Genomic DNA, 20,206 nt, shown 5'->3' on the forward strand with positions numbered 1-20,206 from the left:
AAATCGAACTACCGACGTGTCCCATAATTTTAAAAGATACCCAAGCTTCATGTCACACCCTCTTGAAGCCACCCAGGCTGAAATAGGGGCACCCACGACCGAATCCCATCTGATCTAGCAATCTGAAGGCGTCAAGGACCCAATGAAGACCTCTGGCGGAACAGTCCAATACTCGTCAACGGCTAGATCCATGAGGGCCGACAACCAACAGAACACCATCTTAGAGCAAAAAGAACCCAAGAACACTATGTGATGAAATCTATTCAAATTCGCAGATTTTTTTTTCAAAATCGATGATTTTTTTTCAAATTCATTGAAAAAATTCAAGTTTGATGAACCTTTTTCAAATTCCATGATTAACCTTTTTTCGAAATTGAAGATTTTTTCTCAAATTTGATAAAAAAATAAATTGGATGAACCTTTTTTTTTCAAAATTGATGAGTTTTTTCAAATTTGATGTTCTTTTTTCATATTTGATGTTTTTTTAAAAGATGAACTTGTTTCGAAATAGGTGAACTTTTTCAAATTCGTTGAACTTTTCTAAAATTGATGATCTTTTTTCAAAATTTTAAACTTTTTTTCAATTTTGTGAACTGTTTTGAAAAATTAATGTACATTTTTAGTTAACAGATTTTTTGTGAATTTGTTTTGCTTTGTTTTAAAGTGAACGGTCGATCGGTTAACCTGACAACTCAGCAGCGTACCAAGGCGACCAGTCAACGCCGAAGCGACGTGATGAGCCAGCGAATGCGCGTGTTTTGTTATGGGCCCACGAGTGTGCCTACGTGGGCGCTGTAACCCCTAGTTGGCGCCAAAGACACTGACTAGGAGGTCTCCGGAATTTGTGACTAACCTCCAGGTGAGTCAATATTGGGCGAACAAGCTAGCTCTATCTATGTCATCTCACAACCCAGCCCTCCCCTTTCTCCCTTTGTCTTTTTAATAAGTGTGTAAATACATTAGTGTGACGAAATTGCACTATTATATGCATATTATTTGTATATTACAAAAAGTGCAATTTCAATGCAAAGTTGTGTGCAACTTTATATATATATATATATATATATATATATATATATATATATATATATATATATATATATATATATATATATATATATATATATATATATATATATACATTTTGTTTCTTTTTTTAGGGAAAACCTATGTTACTCTTTCATTCTTACTTAGAAAAATCATTATTTTACTTTTTTTAGTTTTTATTTCATTTTATTTATTCTTTAAGGTTAATATCAATTCCTTATTTTTAGAAAATTTCCTTCTCGCAAAAAATCCATTATTACATCCTTATTCTTGCATACTATAGAAAAGCTCAATTTGTGTCTGAATTGTGTAAATTTTGTTATTATGTTCCTTTATTATTTTTCTTTTTCTTAAACGATAATACCAATGCCACTAATTCATTTTTCTTTAAAAACTCCATTATATTGTCACTATTAAACGATATTACACCTTTCTTTTTATTTTTATTTTATCCTTTTAAAGGGTGATACCATTGTCACTATTCACTTTACTTAGTTAATTTTTGTATTTTTAGTTTTTAGTTTTTATTTCATTTTCTTTCTTTGCACGAGGTAATACTGATGCCTTATTTGTGAATTTTTATGTATTATATGTTTAGTCTTGCATATTATTGTGTTTATATGGGACAAATTTTATCTACCACTGGTGGTAGTTACCACCACTTGAGTTTTGTATATTGTATGTAGTATCTTTCAAATTGGAGAATGTACGTGTAATATATAGTATATAAGATTGTTTAGGTAGTATGCATCGTATTTTGAGTATCATTTTTTTACGTACAAATATATACGTATTTCGCAAATATAATAAAAACCATAGGACAACTTGCAATTTTTTCATCTAATTCACTTTGGAGTATGTTATATATAATATATGAACATATTTATAATGATAAAGTAGTATATATAATACTCTATGATAGTATATGAGACATGTGGGGTAACTACCCCTGGGTGGATAGACATGCCGGGCAATGTTAGTATATATATTATTGACAAAATTTGAACATAATAAAACTTTATTACTTTCTTAAAGGATAATATCAAAGCCACTAATTCATTCTTCCTTATAAAACTTTATTATGTTACGTTTTTAATTTATATTTCTTCTTAAAAGGGCACTAACATTGCCCCTAATTAAATCTTCCCTAGAAAATTTCATTAATTTGATTTTTTAGTTTTAATTTCATTTTCCTTCTTCTTAATGGGCAATACCAATGCCACTAATCCATTCATTCCGAGAAAAGTTCATTATTTTGATTTACCTTTACTTTTAATTTTTAAGTTTTTTCTTGTTTAAGGGTAATACCAATGCCACTGATTCATTCCTTCTTAGAAATTTTCTTTTTGCTGAAAATTACACTATTATATTCTCGTTCTTCCATATTACAAAAATTCACAATTTATGTGTAAATTGTGTGGAAAATTTGTCATCATCATTATAATAATAATAATAATAATAATAATAATAATTATTATTATTATTATTATTATTATTATTATTATTATTATTATTATTATGTTTCTTCTTGAAGGGTAATGCCAATGTGAATAATTCATTTCTTCTTAGGAAACTTCATTATTTTGGTTTCGATTTTATTTTATATTATATATTTTTCTTCTTGAAGGGTATGCCAATGCCACTAATTCATTCTTTCTTAGGACTTTTTTGTTAGTTCCACTGTTAAATGCTTATTGTTGCGTATTATGAAAAATTGAAGTTTCTATGGAAATCGTGTGTACCTTTTGTCATTATTTTGTTTTAGATTTTAACATATTATTTTTCTTAAAGGGTAATACCAATGCCACTAATCAAACCGTTCTTACAAAACTTCATTATTTTGTTTTTCGTTTTGGTTTTATTTCATTATGTTCATTATTTAAGGGCAACACTCAGTTTGTTGGCACATAGTTTATAACCGGAAGGAACACAACTAAATTATTTAACGCCACCTAATCATGATATATGTTATTTGTTTAGGACTCCCTCCGTGAAGAGTGAGTAGTTTTCAAACAAGGAGCACACCAAGAAACCTTAGAAACCAATGTTTTGGTTACCAAATGACACATTTTTACCAAGGGGAACTGGTAAACGTGGTTACCACGGTTACCGAGAAATACCGAGAATATTTCGAACAAACTTTATAGTTGAATTTTGAATTCAAATTAGTGAATTAACGAACATTTGAACCAGAGACCTCTCAAAACAGGAATTAGGTTGCTACAGACATGCCAGAACCAACTCTCATGGCATTAATTAAATACTACGTATGTACTTTACTATAAATCGAGTGTTTAAATTCGAAAAATTCAAAAAACTTGTTATTTTTTGCTCGGTATGGGGATTTACCGAGGTGCACGGAAATACACGGTAACCATGGGAAATCTCAAAATTTTGACCAGTAACCAAAACCTTGGAAGAAACGTTCTCAGGGTTGGATATTGCTACACCGAGCCTAAGAATGGTTTTATCGATGTTCTTTCATGTAATTTAACAGTGGACCTGTTACGTTTTATTCCAGTGATCTTTTCTCACATTCAAGCGATCTTAGAAGTAGACAGTAGCTATCCTGCCGTGTTGTGCAGGTTAGTTGTACGATCAGCTAGCCCAGTAGACACAGGCGAGCTTAATTAGCATGGCTGTCCCGATCCACGTACGCACAAGTGCTTATCTTATGCTTCCTTCGTTTCTAAAATAAGTGTTTTTAGACATTCCAATATGGACTATATACGCAGCAAAATGAGTGAAGCTACACTTTAAAATATGTCTATATACATCCATATATAGTCCATACTGAAATCTCTAAAAAGACTTATATTTAGGAACGAAGTGAGTAGAACATGTGCATGCATAGGCTAGACATGCATGCATGGTTGGTGTTGTTCCAGGTCTCCAGCTCGACCCGCAACCGTCTTCATCACAATTAACAACTGGCATCATGCCCCGCACGCTGCTACCGGAATCTTAGTAAAATAGATGCATAAATAGATGTTAAAAACCTAAAGCTATTACAAAAATAAATTTAAGAATGCTCTCGGAAATATTTTGAAAACAATAAAGTATTTGAAGCATGTCTCAAAATGTTGTTTAAAAAGAGAAATCTATCGGATGAAAGTCAAACTAGGTACCAATTTTAACAAAAAATGTTCAACATGACCTACAAATATTTGCTTCAAGGGTCAAACCTACAAACATTTATAGGTCATGCTACAAAAATGTGTAACATGACAGTCTATACTACAAACACAAAAAAGCGAAACAAATCCATGCATGATTGCTGAGGTGGCATAGTTGCATGAAGAGATTAATGCATAAACTGTATCTTATGACCACATGCATGCCTTGATTATCGGAGCTATCATTTACTTACCCCGCAAAAAAGGAGCGGTATCATTTACTTTATATGCTCTAGGGCTTCTCTACTACACTACTAAATGTCTAAACCAGTTACGTTGAATGCTGCTATGTCCATTGATTCTTATTCATTTTTTCTTTGGGTTTATCTCTGCTATAAGCTTGCTCCCCAAACAAATGATCGATGCATATGAATCAAGGACAAGGAGAAATAAGCTATGCTCGCAACTTCACTATTCAGGTATATTTTCTCTTCTCGGTTAATTCACAAGGAATTAAGAGTGAAGAAGTGGATATTTCCGCTTGGTGTGCATAATCTATGTCGAACTGCTAGAATATCAATGACCCGTTGCAACGCACAGATCCTTTTGTTAGTCCTGAAGAATCAAAACAACTATCACTGTCACTCGTAACCTTGAAGTTCCTCACTACTCTCACTGACATACCTTGTAATTTTCTAGGTCGGAAAGAGTAACACGTCATCGCGTAGTAGTACATGGAGGATTTATCCTCCATCTCAATCGATTGACGTAGCATGCTACCATAGTAGTGCAAGTACGTGCCGTAAGTCCGTGTCTATCAGATTTATGGGGATATCTGAAAAGGATGGCTCCTCCATGTGTTTTCTAAATCATTCGTGTCATCTTCCTTGGCACGATGAACAATAGAGCAAGAGGAGGCGTTTGGCGTGTGGTCTGATGTAGATCTGTCATCAACCACCACTTGACAGGGGCTGTCCGAGCATCTCGTATCTGAGATTTTGGCACTACCAGTAACTTTCCTCCCTCGTTAAAGACTTTGTCGTTATGGCAAGCTTTTACCATGCGTGTACGCAACTTCTTGTAATTGCAGTGGTTGGAGCTAATGGTCATTGTTCCACTACGTCAATCACTGTTAACATTGGCGGAGCTCCCCTTAGGGTAAGGTAGGGCAGCCGCCCTACCTTGAGTTTCAACCGATGCCTACATAAGCGTAGTCTGTTAATCGCTTCATTTTTTTTTTCTTTATATTTTCTTCTAATATTTTCGTATGAGCGGCCTCGCTGTTTTGAGATCGTGTCGTTGCAGATGACGGGTGTACTAAAATCAACCTGATATTAATATATCGCCCTTTATCAAAAATAATATACTAGATGCATAGCATAGTGGGCTATCAATCAAGCTCAGCCAAATTCTTAGAAATTCTAATGCTGGTCATGTATAACAGGATTTGTTCGTGTGTACACATACGTTCTTCAAATTGCATCTTCAGCCAAGTAGAAAAAAATTGTATTACAAAATCATGGTATATGGCTTTCATCATTTACATGTCGCAGGCAAGTGGCAACTTTCTATAAGCTCATCATCTACGGACACAAACTTTTGGGACATTATTCAAGTGAGGATGGTAGTTGGTTTACATTTTGAGGTATGCGGTTAATATAGTGTTTGAACAAATACCGTGACAAATACATTAGGGATAACTAGTAAGTAAAGTATAAAGTATGTTTTTGGTCCACCATGTTTACCAAATGTATTTATCTGGTCCCTAAATATTATTTGGGCGACACTTAGTCATTCATGTCTCCATACCAGACAAGCCCAGTCCAAAACCAGATAAGAGAGGAAAACTGGCCACGTGCCATTGTTTTTCTCTCTCCTCTCTTGACACATCAGACTAGCATTTTTTTTGAGCTCTATCTCCTTAGACCTCTTCCAATGCAAAGGTGCTTAGATGAGGTGCTAAGTGCATTAAATACCTTAGCAACTCAACTCCCCAATGCATAGGTGCTTAACTTGTTGTTGCTAAGCACACTTTATTTAATGAGTTAGCACCTAAAGTCTTTCATGCATTGGTCAAATTGTTTTATTTAAGTGGTTTGCCTAGGTTCTCGCGCTTGGCAATGGTTCTTCCTGGGGTCACCAAAGTACTCTCTCCCCACCTTAAATGTTATGCCATGTCATTTTTTCGCTTATGTAGCATGCTTAGCACCTATCCACGGTGGAGCACGGGGAAGGGCCTTAGAGCCGCACGTCGCTTCACCACTGCAGTGGCCCCACCTCCCTGAGTTCACCCCACTCGTGCCACTCCTTGCCTCTGGCCGCCACACACTTCTCGTGCTCACCTCACCCAAGCTCACCTCACCGCTAGTCGTCGCCCCGTCTCTCACATCGCACCCATCCTGGACGACGATGGAAACTGCACTTGTGGCATCGTAGCCAGCCGTGAGGCCAATTGTTTCACTTTGAGCCATGTTCTTACTCTCACATCAGAATCAACATCACTTAAATGACCCTGGGCGAGCTGGAGTGGCATGGAACATCGATGTATAGGCTGTAGCTTAGCTCATGTTTGAGCAAGCATGGGGAGACAAACATGGTGGCCGTCATAGTTGGCATGGATAGAGGCTGATCCATCCAAAACATGGGGCAACACCCTACATGTGTGCCCCTCGAGCATCCCATCGGGTTGGCGTTGACAAGATCGTCCAGGTCGTCGCTGGAGGTGCAAAAGAAGATCCCCTCGAGCAGGGCTATCAATGCCAGCAGTGCCTGCCACCCTAGTACCACCCGTCGCCCGCGATCCCCATTTGTATGGTGAGGAAGGAAGGAGAGGTAGACGGCCGTGGGATGCCGGCTCGGATCCAACAACCTGACGGTGGATACGCTGTGCAAGGAGCCAAGATGACGTGGTGGCCATGTTGGATGCTAGGCGGGAGGGATTGCAGTGAGGAGTAACGGCAACACGAGGAGGCAAAGCATCTCTCCCTACCATGGTCGAGCTACGGTGGCACGACGGTCGGGACAATGAAGCACGGGTGGAGGATTTGGGGGTGCGGCCTCCAGTAGGGAGAGAGAGAGAGAAAGAGAAAGAGGTGACTTTGATCGCCACGTGGTAAGTCGAAATCCAAAACCAGTGGCACATCATCCCGATACAGATTTGATCTGGTTTTGGAAGATTCATGCCGATTTAAATATATGATAGACTAAATATCGCCCAAAATATCTTGACGGACTAAACTTAATCTTATGGTAAAATATAGGGACCAAAATTATACTTCTCAAACGAGTGGGCCAGGGCACTTTAATGCTCTTCTCAAACGAGTGCATTGCTTTGAGCTATCCTATGTACCACGTTCAAGGTGGGTGCTGTCAAAAGCTATTTTTTGGAGTGACTAATTTTATTTTATTTTCTAAAACAGGTGCAATTTTTTGGCCTCGTCTGTTAAGTAAAAAGAAAAGAGTTGCATGGTTTAACGGGAAACTGGCAAGAATCGGCACAAGCCATAAAATGACACAAACAATATACCCCACGCACACCGCTGCAAAGAAATCCTCATCAAAGTAACACACTGGCACTTCTCCCCGAGCAAGCGTCATCATGACCCCTTCTTCCTGAGCAAGCGACTCTCACTTTTTCGCAGATTCGGCCCCTATTGTAAAGGCCATGTCAGTGAATTACATCCCTGGTGGGAACCATGTCCCAAGGAGCACCTTTGCAATACCCATCTACTGTTTCGATCACATCTAAGGATGCATATAGTATGTTTTTTCTTGGTTGCTTCTTAGGTGTCACAAATTCTTTTAAATAGAGCATCAATATTCGTTTGGCATCACGCTGAAACAGATGTATCTAGACGTATTTCAGTGTTAAATACATCCATTTGAGCGTCAGCTTATTCCGGACAGCACTAGTACGTTTTCTCCGTTGTAAGATGCCGGTGTTCATAAAACTTGCAGGTGGAACCTTCTAATCCTGAGAAATGGGAACACCTGTAACTGACAACCTTGAAGTTTCTCGCTGACATGTATGGCGGGTAGAGCAACACGTTGTCACATAAGAGTACATTTTAGCGCAGGACGATGTACGATGGAGCTAGCTATAGGGGCCTGGTCTAAGCGTCCGTCTGTGTCTCCATAATTTATGGTGCAAGCAGTGCCCCACGCGGAGCATGTGGACAAGGTACAGAGCGCCATTGACGATTGAGCCTCTTTCTTCTATCTATATATAAAGACTATTGCGCACCAAGGCGTACGTACCAGCTGTTGTGGCCCAACCGTCACCACAGTTTTGCTCCCTCTTCCAAGATCAGCCTTTGCCCTACCTTTTCATCTGGTTCCTGCATATGGTGCTCTTTTCCTTGTCTTCTGTTGCAACTTTACAGTGCCCGTGAGCACACTTGTTCCCATTCAATTTTAGGGGATCATTGACAAACTTTGCTGTTTGGGTCAGATAGATGGCGATCATGGTGCGACAGTCAACGATGGTGAGGCCGGCGAGGGAGACGATGCCGACTCGGCTATGGAACTCCCACCTCGACCTACTGGTACCGCGCTTCCACACGCCCAGCGTCTACTTCTACCGCCGCCCCGAGGGGGCAGCGGCCACAGAAGGCTTCTTCGACGGCGAGCGGATGCGGCAAGCGCTGGCGGAGGCACTCGTGACCTTCTACCCGATGGCTGGCCGCCTCGCCCGCGACAAGGACGGGAGGGTCGAGATCGACTGCAATGGTGAGGGCGTGCTCTTCGTCGAGGCCGACGCACCGGACACCACTGTCGCTGACTATGGCGACTTCGCGCCCACCATGGAGCTCAATCGCCTCATCCCGGCCATTGACTACACCCAGGAAATTTCATCCTTCCCACTCGTCGTGCTCCAGGTGCGCTCTTCTTTTAGAAGCAATTTACAGTTACAGTGAGCTCTAGTTGGTCCTCAGTCCATTATTGGGAGCTTAGAGGCCACACAACACAACTACCTTATGCTGTTGCAAGTCGCCTTTATTAAAAAAATTTTGCGGGTGCCTTTATTAGCTAACGACATGAGTTTGCCTTGGTTGTGTTTGATTACTGTAGTCGATGACCTCATTAGCAGATACCCCCTCTAAGAATATAGTGCATAATATTTTTGTCCCAAGTCCGACTTCATAAACTCTGACAAAGTTTCTAGAAAAAAAATCGATATCTACAATACCGATGAAATATATTTCCATCTTTTATTATTTTCTTGTCTAAAAATATATAGTATTGTAAGTATTTATAATCTTTCTTGTAAAACATTTTTTTTAATATGCACTATATATTGAGACAGTGGGAGTCAATGGAGTATATATTGTCCCCACAAAAAAAGGAGTATATATTGAAATCAGGGGAGTATACAAATGGAAATTCGACAATAAATCCTAACCCTAACATGTGATTCACCAATGTCTGTTTGACTCTTTCGATATACAGTTTAATTACTAGTATGCATGCACGCGCAATGCGCGTCTTTACGTTACATAGTGATTTTGACCAAAATAAGTCATGAAAATGATGGAGAAATGATTCAAGATGAATGCCCATTGTGGATGTACTCGGAATTAGCATAAGAAAGCTTCTCGTGTTCTTACGTGGTCACCATCACATGAATATGTACTTTGCACAAAAATTGGGATACTTATTGTGGAAAACACATTTGGAAAAAAAAAGTACACATAGAAAGTTTCACGGGAAAACAAAACTTTTTTGCATGTGCAAAAAAGACAAAAGAAATACCATGAAACACTATTAGAAGCACTAAAATCTATCTTTTATGCGGAGAGAATATAGAAATATATTTTTTCGTAAAACTTTATTCCCGGCACATATTTTGCGAAGATGCATGGGTGAAATTTTGCTTTGTAATTTTTGACATTTCAAAATATGTTTAAAATATTTTTTTTTCAAAAGTTGTTTCATATATACCTCAGGTAGTGCCTACCCTACCTATTGCTTTGTTTTATTGTACTTTCCAGCCAGAAATGCATGCGAGGCAGTGAGCCCATTGTTTGCGCGATGCATTCATTTGATTTGTCTACTCTCTATTTTTATATTGTTCTACTTTTTCACATCGTGTCAGACTTGGTGGTACGGATCACACTTGTTTGCCATAGCTCTGCTGGCGTCTGCTTCCGAAAAACAATTTGTACCGCTCCAGAAGATGCGAGGTGACTTCCTTTGCTCCAACGAACTGACACGCAGTGGGGTCCCTTACCCGGCGCTAACCCATAGATGTTTCTGTAGTGACCCAGATAACACTGAACGCTACTGTAGCAGCGAATCCCTGCCCTGTAAGCCGTCGGATGGAGCCCAATGGACGGTCAGAAATGCATTTCAGTGCCTGAATTCAAAGATTCAAAACTCATACAATATATAGTAGTATAGAATTTTATGCTGTTGGCGGATGGTAGTACAATAGCTGCCTGTAAGATACGAAGAAGTTACAGTTACAGTGAGCTCCAGGTGGTCCTCGGTCAATTATTGGTGTAGGCCAAACAACCACGTTGGAGGTTGCCTTTATTATATACTCCTTCCGTCCCATGATATACACTTTTAGCTTGCAAAACGATCTTATACTATGGAACGGATGGGATAATAGTTTTGTCAGGTTTATCATAAGATTTTTTAGCCTAACTTGACTACAAGCTAATAGTACGAGTTGGTACATACTACTGTTTTCATGTTTTCAATTAATTGGTTGGTACATACTACAATTTATTGATTACATCATTGGTAGATACACCCTCCATGTAAAAATATAGTGCATACTTACTTATGTCCCAAATCAAACTTTGTATACTTTGGAAAAGGTTATTAAACAAATATTGACATCTACAACACCGATGAAATATATTCATGTCTCTTAGGTATTGGGTATTGAAAGTATCTAATATGTATTGTACATTGAAAAAAGGGAGCATAAAATTGGATATTCGAGAAAGACACCCTAACATTAAATGTGTGATTCGTCAATATTTGTTTGACTCTTTCGATATAAAATTGGCCAGTTTTTTTGGTGTCAGCGGATAGTAATACAACAGCTAGCACTCCTACATTATCTGTGAACATGTGTGCTACCACAACAGAATGTTGTCTTATAGCGACTATGTGCACTGATTGTAATTAACCTTAGTGAAATCAAGGCGCTAAATTCTTCAATGTTTTGGATAGAAGATGATGATTAATTATTACGTGATCCTCACTGATCAAATATATTTCTCACAAAGGCTATAGAGCAATAAAGAAATACAAAAGCCAAGCATAAAGAATACTATGCAGCTGGACGAAGAAAAAAAAAATAACAGCTAAACACTGACATAACTAAGGTCTAAGGATGGTGGAGAATTTCATATATTACTTTGTGTACTTATATATAGGGTAACGCTATTCTAAGCGTGAGTGTAGAATAGCTTATTCTACACCCCCTAGTAAACGCTATATACAAAATCTAGTAAAACGGAGAACCAAATGTAGCAATTTGGAAAATAATTTTTTTATTACCCAAGTTTGTAATTTACTACATTTTTATGAAAATTACTATAATTTACATATTGTCTTACTATATTTTGTATGTACCATTACTATATTGTGTTACTATATTTACATATATATATATATATATATATATATATATATATATATATATATTGAAACTAATGCGGCTTGTGTTTTGACCCTTGCATTTTTCTGTACACCAGGTGACCTACTTCAAGTGTGGAGGTGTCTCCCTCGGTGTTGCCACACAACACCATCTCGCTGATGGCATGTCCGGCTTGCATTTCATTAATTCATGGTCTGATATCTGCCGTGGAGCTAAAATTGCAGTCATGCCCTTCATCAACCGCACCCTTGTCCGCGCTCGAGACCCCCCAACTCCATGTTACCCACATGTTGAGTACCATCCATCCCCAGCCATGTTGTCATCCATACCCCAGGATCTCTCTTCAGTGCAAACACTGCCAACCACCACCGTTGACATCTTCCAGCTCACCAGATCAGACATTTGCCGCTTGCGCTCGCAGCTTCCCAAAGCCCACGATATGCCACGGTTCAGCACATACACATTGCTATCTGCACATGTCTGGCGTTGTGTCTCCCTTGCGCGTGGCTTGCCATCTGAACAGCCCACCAAGCTGTATTGTGCCATTGATGGGCGGAAACGACTGAATCCTCCACTACCAGAAGGTTTCTTAGGCAATGTGTTGTTCACTGCCACTCCAATTTTGGAGGCAGGCAAGGTGGTATGTGGGCTAGCAGATGCAGCAAAGATAATCCAAATGGAGCTAGATAGGGTGGATAATGACTACTGCCGCTCAGCATTGGACTACCTTGAGCTGCAACCTGATTTGTCGGCATTGGTCCGAGGAGCACAAACCTACCATTGTCCTAACCTTGGAATCACCAGCTGGGTGAACTTGCCCATCCACAACGCGGATTTTGGATGGGGACAGCCGGTGTTCATGGGTCCCGGCGGCATCGCATTCGAGGGGCTCGCCTATGTCCTCCCAAGCGTACAAAATGATGGGAGCTTGTACATCGCAATCTCGTTGGAGGCTGACCACATGAAGAAGTTCCGAAATTTGATCTTCGAACTTTAAGAGAATTGGCTTTACTTGCCCCATGCCAAAATTAAGTTAAGAAAATTGATTTTGGATCTGTAAGCTATTATTTTGAACTTCCCTCTTCATATGCCAAATATGTTACGCAGGACCTCTTGCACAATAAAATACCCATGTTGTTGGCTAGAAAACATATGTCTACACCCTATTTGGGCCTTCTTTTGAGAAGTTGCCTAATATGCACCGTTTGTCCAATCATTGCCAATTTTAGCTACAAATAATGAAAATATTCCTCTGGTAGCCATTAATTATAGTCGACTACATGTAACAGAAAAAATATGTTTTATGTTTCATTGCATGGCTAATGGCAAAGCAAATTAATAAAATCATCTCACCAAAGATTTGCCGGTTATAACACTTAGAAAATGTATGTATGTTGGGAGCTAGACACTCGACAACTGGTAACTCTTTGGGGTATTTGTCGGGCGCCACCCTGCCAGACTCAGTAAAAGCCGCCACATGCGGCTCTCTAGTACCATACCAGCCAAAAAATAGGCCTAGGTTTGGAACTTGGCAGAGTGACTGTGTGTTTGGTCGGTGACGGGGATATACCTCGCGGCGTAAACCGGCCAGAAGTATAACCCGGCCGGACTTGGCGGTTTACTTGAGACCCGGCTGAAACTTAACGATTCACTGGCGACCCGTTTGGACCTGGCGGTTTATGATTCATTGGTAATCCGGCAGGCGGGTCAGAGGAGCGACAAGACCCGGTGTCCCAACGGGCGGTTCATACTATGGTGGGCCGGTTTAAGAGGAAAGGCGTTAGGAATATTTGTCTTACAAGGAGTTAAGACCTGGACTTGTATCCGGTTTGTATTAGAGATATACTAGTCCTAATCCTAATATGACTCCACATGTAACCCGCCCCTTCATCATATATAAGGAGGGGCAGGGCTCCCCAAAGAGGGACAAGAAACAAGCAAGAAGAAACAATCTCTAGGGCTAGACACAAAGAGCCGGTTTACGGCGACTCCCTCGTGATCATAATGAGACCTAGCCTCAAACAGCATGTAGGGTTGTTACCAGATGATGTTTCCCGGGGCCCGAAGCTGTCTAAATCCTTGTCTTGTGTTGCGTCTCTCGATTCCGCTCAACCCCTCTCAAGCTACCACATAGATGCGTTGGCCTCGCGACTAAGTCCTGACACTAAGGACATCTGCCGTGACAAAACCACGACAGTCGGTGTCCGCACTCGGCAAAGAGGGGATGTGGCTTTGTCGAGTGTCAGCGCTCGTCGAACGGGATGGACAGGTTTCGCTCTCATTTTAGGCTACACGGTCGACTTCCTATTGACTCTCTATATATATTCTTCGGCCAAGATATTGTAACATATGTACTCTTTTCTTCAGAATAAGTTATTTTTTCCGTTGGTAAGGTGCACGCAAATAAATAATGCTTGATAAAAGTTTTTACGCAAATCCAATTTATACTTCGTCAATTCCAATGATGTGCTACGTTCCGATCCCCTTGCGTGTTATAAATGCCCGAGACAATCGAAATCCCCTACAGTGTAAACTTATTCGCTACAGGGTAAACTAGTCTATAGTTTCCCATTAAACCATACAGAAAAGTTAACTGGTGTAACACAGGTCATAATCCAATCAATCCACACATGCACAAAGCCTAATGCCCCAAGCATACTCCTAAAAAAATTTCAATCCACCCGATCATACACTTTAGTAAGATCAAGTTTGTGTGCACAGAATCCTCCCCCCCCCCCCACCCCCTCCATGATCTCTCAATGTACTTCACAAGTGGATACATTCAAAACCTATGAGAGCATTATGAGACATTAATCTGCCTGGAATAAATGCACTTTGGGTATGGGAGATCATACCATCTAGGAGAGGTATCAAACTGTTGCAAGACACATGGACATAAGCTTGTAGATAACATTGCATAGACTAATTGGCCGAAAATCTTTAATTGACTAGGGATTCCTCTCTTCAGGAATAAGAAATATAATCATATTTTTACCACATTCCAGATATGAAAAACTGTTGAACTGCCCAAACAATATCATCTTTGATGAAACCCCAATTCCGTAGGAAAAACCTAGCTGGAAAGCCACCCGACTCTGAAGCTTTTAACAAACCAATTTGGAAAAGAGCAAAAATACACAAGGACAAAGGCAAAAAAATCAAATATTGTTGGATTTAATACGACGAAAGGTCTATGGAGATACATAATTGTTGGTTCATCGTCATCTAATTAAGCATTTTGCTTTCATGATATCTATTCCCTTCGTCCGTGTTTATTAGGCCCAAAGACCACTTTGATAGGACCAAGACAGTGCTAGAAAAAAGACGCTTGAAAATTAGAGCTGGAATCGGCCAATTAGCAGGCTCACTTCTAGCTTAAAGTAGATCCTAAATTAATCAGCCGCAGCAGCCTCCACGCGCATGCAAACGCCGATGCGGGAAACAAGGCACTGCATGGGGCGGCTTGCAGGCAAAGGATGTCATGTCCAGGTCTCGGGTACTAGGGGGAATCACATCTATAGGCACAGTGACGTACTAGACCCAGGTTCATTTGAATTACAACAGACCGCCTGCGTTTAGCGATCAGTAGCCTTGCTAATCGTCTGCTAGCTACAGTTTATGGCACGTATCCCTATGAGCTGGATTCTGGACCAACGGTGAGATAAGGGGGTGCCTAGGCCCCCGGGTGCTAAAAATCCATTCTCCGTCAAACAATCGCAGTCGTCTCCAAGGTCGACGCGCTGGGATCACATTTGCTTCAGTCAAATTAAAGAGCCATTGCACATAGACTATGAACTACATGGCATTTGAAGTCAGCATTTCAATGCTCAAACTTTTGTTCTTCAAGCTTGACGTTTTTTATCACTTCTCTAAAAAATTGTCAAGTTATCCCATGGGGAAAGCATCTGCATCATCTAGTCAGTAGTTAATGGTTTAAATAATAGAATACGGTAGATTTTAAATAAGTGGAGTAGCAGATGTACTCAATCTGAACTATCATTTGGCTATAGAACTTTAATATCAAATCCAATGAATTGGAACTAAAGAAATACAGTAGAAAATAGCTTATAGCTCAATTTGACCTCTCCATTCAGCTTAAGAAATAAGTGCCAAATCAGACTTCGATGCATCTATTAACATATCTTATAGATACAATCAACACTATTAGAAAGAGAAAGAAGAAAAAAGCACGTTGGTGGTGGTCGTGTTTCAAATTGACTCACCTTTTATTTCCTAGGCTGTACCGCAGAACCTCTTTGAGCTGAATAGAAAATTGAAGATAAAATCATGTGAGTTGATGGTGCTCCTCCTCAACCCCTGGTGGTGAAAGAAGAGAAGGGTGGGCTGACGAATCTCGACGGGGCTTGTTGAGGTCGAGGCGGTTGGGCCGGAGCACGTCGTGCTCATCAATGGTAGGGATCATGTTATCGTCGTCGCCGGCCTGGACCGCCGGAGTCGAGCTCGATGGAAGGGCTACAACACCTCTCATCCCCACCATGGTGCGTGGTGGTACCACGTACGTGGTGCCCCTCATCGCCGCGGCATTCTCCAATCTCCACCTCGTCCCACAGGGCTCCGCTCCATGGTTGATGTCGTCCCCCCGCGTTGGGATCACGTAGGCCGGTCAGGGAGGAGGGGAGACGATGGTGATGGCCTGAGGAGGAGGACGGCGTGGGCGTGAGGAGGAGCACCATTTGGATGGTCAGAGCGCAGCGGAGGAGGGCTGCGGGCGTGCGGCGGCGGCGGTTGTGGGTGGAGAAGGGGAGAGGAGCTAGGGATTGGGGAGGGATGTGTTTTTTTTGGTTTTTTGTCCACTCGTACGGCGGGGGATCGATGGGCTTCGCTCGATCGATGCGATGGGAAGTGGTGGACGGAATAAAAAAAACCTAGGAAAAAACCGGACGAAAGTGGTGGGACGAAAATTGATCGGCGGAGACTACCAACTGCTCCATTAGGAGTAAAGATACCTGGCTAGGCGCGACCCTAATTATGGTTCGGTACACTAGCTTGTACAGGATTGTCAGACATAAATTTATCATGATCAAACAAGTTTTGGGACTAGAAAATCCTGATATCTTTTTTCGTAGGGATCTCTTTGGCCCTCGCCTAGCAGCATGGAATAAATTACTCTCTCATTTGGAGGACATTCAATTATCAAGCGAACTGAACAAGTTTCGATGGAGGCTGCATCAGAAAGCCAGTTTCTCAGTCAGTACTTGTACGATGCAATGGTTCATATTGATGTTCCCGCTGATAACAAAAATAGTGGAAGCTAAGAATACCTCTAAGAGTGATGATATTACCATCATTTTTAAGCAGAGGGGTCATTTTAACTAGAAATAACCTAGCATGATGTAACTGGCAAGGTAGTAAAACATGTGTTTTTTGCCAACATAACGAGCCTATTAAACACTTAGGGCGTGTTTGCTTTCTTGTACTGCACCTGGCTCGCACCCACGATGCAGTTATCTCGTTGTTTGGTGTGCTGCATGTCCAGCTGGGCCTGGCCTGACGGATGCAAAAAGGGCCTCCCAGCCAGGCTGAGCTGAAACGCAAGTTCCGGCCGTTTCCGCGAGCCTGCACCCACGCGTGCAGTTTCACGTAGGGGGTCGCGATCCCCCTCGCATTAACCCCGTCCGCCCATCGCTCCTCCTCCCATCCCCTCCGCGGCTCTGCCTGGCCTCAGATTCGCCACCGCCGACGGCTCCTCGTCCTCGTCGCCGCCGCCGCAGATGCCGGATCCTCGTCCTCGCCGCCGCCGCCGCAGACGCCGGATCCTCGTCCTCGCCGCCGCCGCCGGCTCCTCGTCTTTGCTGCCGCCGCCTCCTCGTCCTGGCCGCCGCCGTTCCTTTTTGCAGGATCCCACGTCGAGCGACTACTGGAGGCTCGCCGCGACTGGATATCGCGACGGTGGGGGACGCTGGTCCGCGAGTAGACGAGGTCATGACGAGCGCCGCGCGACCTGGATCTCGTGGCATCGGTTGGAGCAAGATCAAGGAATGGCAGCAGAATCCAGATCGGCCATGCCCATTGTTGGTTTCTTCTGTTCGTCTGGTCCCTGTCAACATCCTTGTGAGCAATAATCCATTCAGTTTGCTTGGAATTTATTTGTTGTGTATGGAGTAGTATATATTGATAATCTAGTATTCCAATTATGTGTGGAATGATTTAAGGAATTGATTCCATATATATGTGTGTATGTTGTTGTATTCGTAAACAAAGATTGCCTGTTGATTTTATCTGAAAGAGACATGCTTCTCTTGTTTGCATCAAACAATATGACCAGTTTATCAAACAACATTTTCACTCAGCACGTGACACCTCATGCAACCTACCAAACACATATTCACCTTGGCCAGTCTCAGCCCACACAAGCAACCAAACACACATCTCAATATACCATTGCATTAGCCCAGCCAGGCCACACTCAGCCAGCATGCTAGATGCAATGCAGCCAAATGTGACCCGGGCAACCAAACACGCCCTTATCTTTTGACTGTAAGTTAGCTCGTGCAGTATGGGCCATACCGCCATAATTTAAGTAGTTTCAAATTTATATCTTCCACGTAGTACACGTAACATGTTCGGCAATTGGTTGTGCAGTATTGATAAATATTTTTCTACACATATTCTTGTGGGGCAGCTGCTTAATTTTGGGCATTGTGGCTTACCAGGAATGATGTGGTTTTTAATAATAAATGTGTTTCTTCTCCTGTATAGGTTTTTCATGCATATACGCGATGGCTCTGTACTTGGTCTACCCTGCCGAGGCCGGAGGACAGAGACTTTTTATGATGGTTTCTACCTGACTGGAGCGTACGGCCAGAAAGCTTTTCTCCCACCATGGATGACGGTGTAATGTCCGGATAGGATCTACCCCATCCTAGGCTGGATTGATTTATTTTTACTGTAAAACAATGTTTATTTTTGTGTTAAGCTCATCGTCAAGCTCCATGCCACCCTTGGCAACAGGTACGGCTCTTAGATTACTCCACTTTTAAAACAGTAATATACATGTAACGCAAGCGTTGTTGCACTCGCAAGAAGATATGTTAACCAATTAGTTTCTGTCGAAACTTTATGTGTGCGGTTCTATTGTCAGACAACTTCCGAGAGTGGATTTTTGGATCCCAAGCCCCACGGGGCTTGAAATTTTCAAAAGTTCAAAAACCAAATTTTGAAGTTTCAAGAAATTGTGAAAAGATGTACACACATATATAGTGATGTATACTTTATATCTGTAAATTTTCATGATGAAATTAGTTTTATGTGGTCTACAAAGAAACCATGAACTTTTTATAGTGAATGGTACATGTGGTAGATAGTCGTGGTTTTTTTTTTGTGTGTAGCTCACGTCATAATGTATTTTTTAATGAAAATTTACAAACATGTAGTATGCTCCCTCCCTCCCGGTTTTCGTACATGGTGAGTAGTGAAACAGTTTTCGTAGTTTGCAAAAGTACATAATTAATGGAGTCATTTTTCTTGACAAATTGCATTTACCAATGTATTAATTGCAATGCATGCGTGCATGCATGACAAAAAAAAGGCCAAAACCTTTTACATGCATTGATGAGTTTTTTCTTAATCCTTGCATGCAACGATTTAATGCCCCATAAAACCTGAACGTGTGAATTGGAGCAATAAAATTGAGACTTATAAAATGGGAAAACAATTTCTTTTGAGATAAACCCTATAAACCGGAAGGGATGGAGTACATAACTATATACGTGTGTAACTTTGTCAGAATTTGGGAGCTTGAAAAGTTGATTTTGATTTTTTTTTTCTGAAATCATGCTCCATGGAGCCCAAGCTGTATTTGCAATTTCCGGCAACTTTCATGGTATGTACATATAAGGCCATGACAAGCAAAAATGGCCATCTCGCAATACAAACCTTGACTCATTGTGCTCAAATAATTTCAAAATAGTGTACCGCTTTCACATGTTATATTGATTTAGTAAATGACGAATCGATCTAGTTGATGTTCAAACTTCAATCTATGTAATGTTAGAACATACAAACCCATAGTCCACACGGTGATCTAAACTTCAATCTCACGTGATGATATAATACCATCTAAAAAACCTTTTGGTTGTCCCACGATTCCATCTAATCTCACAATATTGATTTAATATCATGTATTCTCAATATGAAATGCCAGCTGACTCCCCTCCAAAGTTTAGTTCCATGCCATTGTTATCATGTATAATTATGCATGTAAATATTTGCATTACATAAATTGTGATTACTTTTCTACAGAAAAATGTCTGAAACTGTGTGTCAAAGATGGACATTGGAGAATGTATGAGTATATAAAACAACTTCTACTTACAAACAACGAGACTTCATTCTTGTTATGACTGAAAATTTGAAGTCGATAATGTATTATCTTTCGAAAATAATCCACCCCATCATGATCTTCCAA

At 40.8% G+C, this 20,206-nt stretch overlaps 1 protein-coding gene and 1 long non-coding RNA gene across 5 annotated transcripts; both read left to right on the forward strand.

Annotated features, from left to right (window-relative positions):
- Positions 1 to 8,432: 8,432 nt before the first annotated feature.
- Positions 8,433 to 12,927, forward strand: LOC109744580 (hydroxycinnamoyltransferase 1-like). Of its 4 annotated transcripts, XM_040401919.3 has the most exons (4): positions 8,448 to 8,509; positions 8,618 to 9,040; positions 10,258 to 10,345; positions 10,422 to 11,624. In XM_040401919.3, the coding sequence occupies exons 1-4, from the start codon at positions 8,507 to 8,509 to the stop codon at positions 10,520 to 10,522; spliced, it is 615 nt and encodes a 204-aa protein (XP_040257853.1). In that variant the 5' UTR covers positions 8,448 to 8,506; the 3' UTR covers positions 10,523 to 11,624. The 4 variants fall into 4 exon arrangements, with proteins under 4 accessions (XP_040257820.1, XP_020159333.1, XP_040257853.1 ...); XM_040401886.3 differs by lacking the exons at positions 10,258 to 10,345; positions 10,422 to 11,624 and adding an exon at positions 11,876 to 12,927 and having other exon boundaries at positions 8,433 to 8,509; positions 8,614 to 9,040; XM_040401865.3 differs by lacking the exons at positions 10,258 to 10,345; positions 10,422 to 11,624 and adding an exon at positions 11,876 to 12,927.
- A 4,406-nt stretch (positions 12,928 to 17,333) lies between these two features.
- On the forward strand, positions 17,334 to 18,854 carry LOC120975412 (uncharacterized). Its single transcript, XR_005771192.3, has 2 exons — positions 17,334 to 17,850; positions 18,499 to 18,854. It is a non-coding gene; the product is annotated as an uncharacterized lncRNA (long non-coding RNA).
- The last annotated feature ends 1,352 nt before the right edge of the window (positions 18,855 to 20,206 follow it).

This window comes from Aegilops tauschii, chromosome 1 (genome assembly GCF_002575655.3).
Source record: "Aegilops tauschii subsp. strangulata cultivar AL8/78 chromosome 1, Aet v6.0, whole genome shotgun sequence".
In the NCBI taxonomy this organism is placed as follows: Eukaryota; Viridiplantae; Streptophyta; class Magnoliopsida; order Poales; family Poaceae; genus Aegilops; species Aegilops tauschii.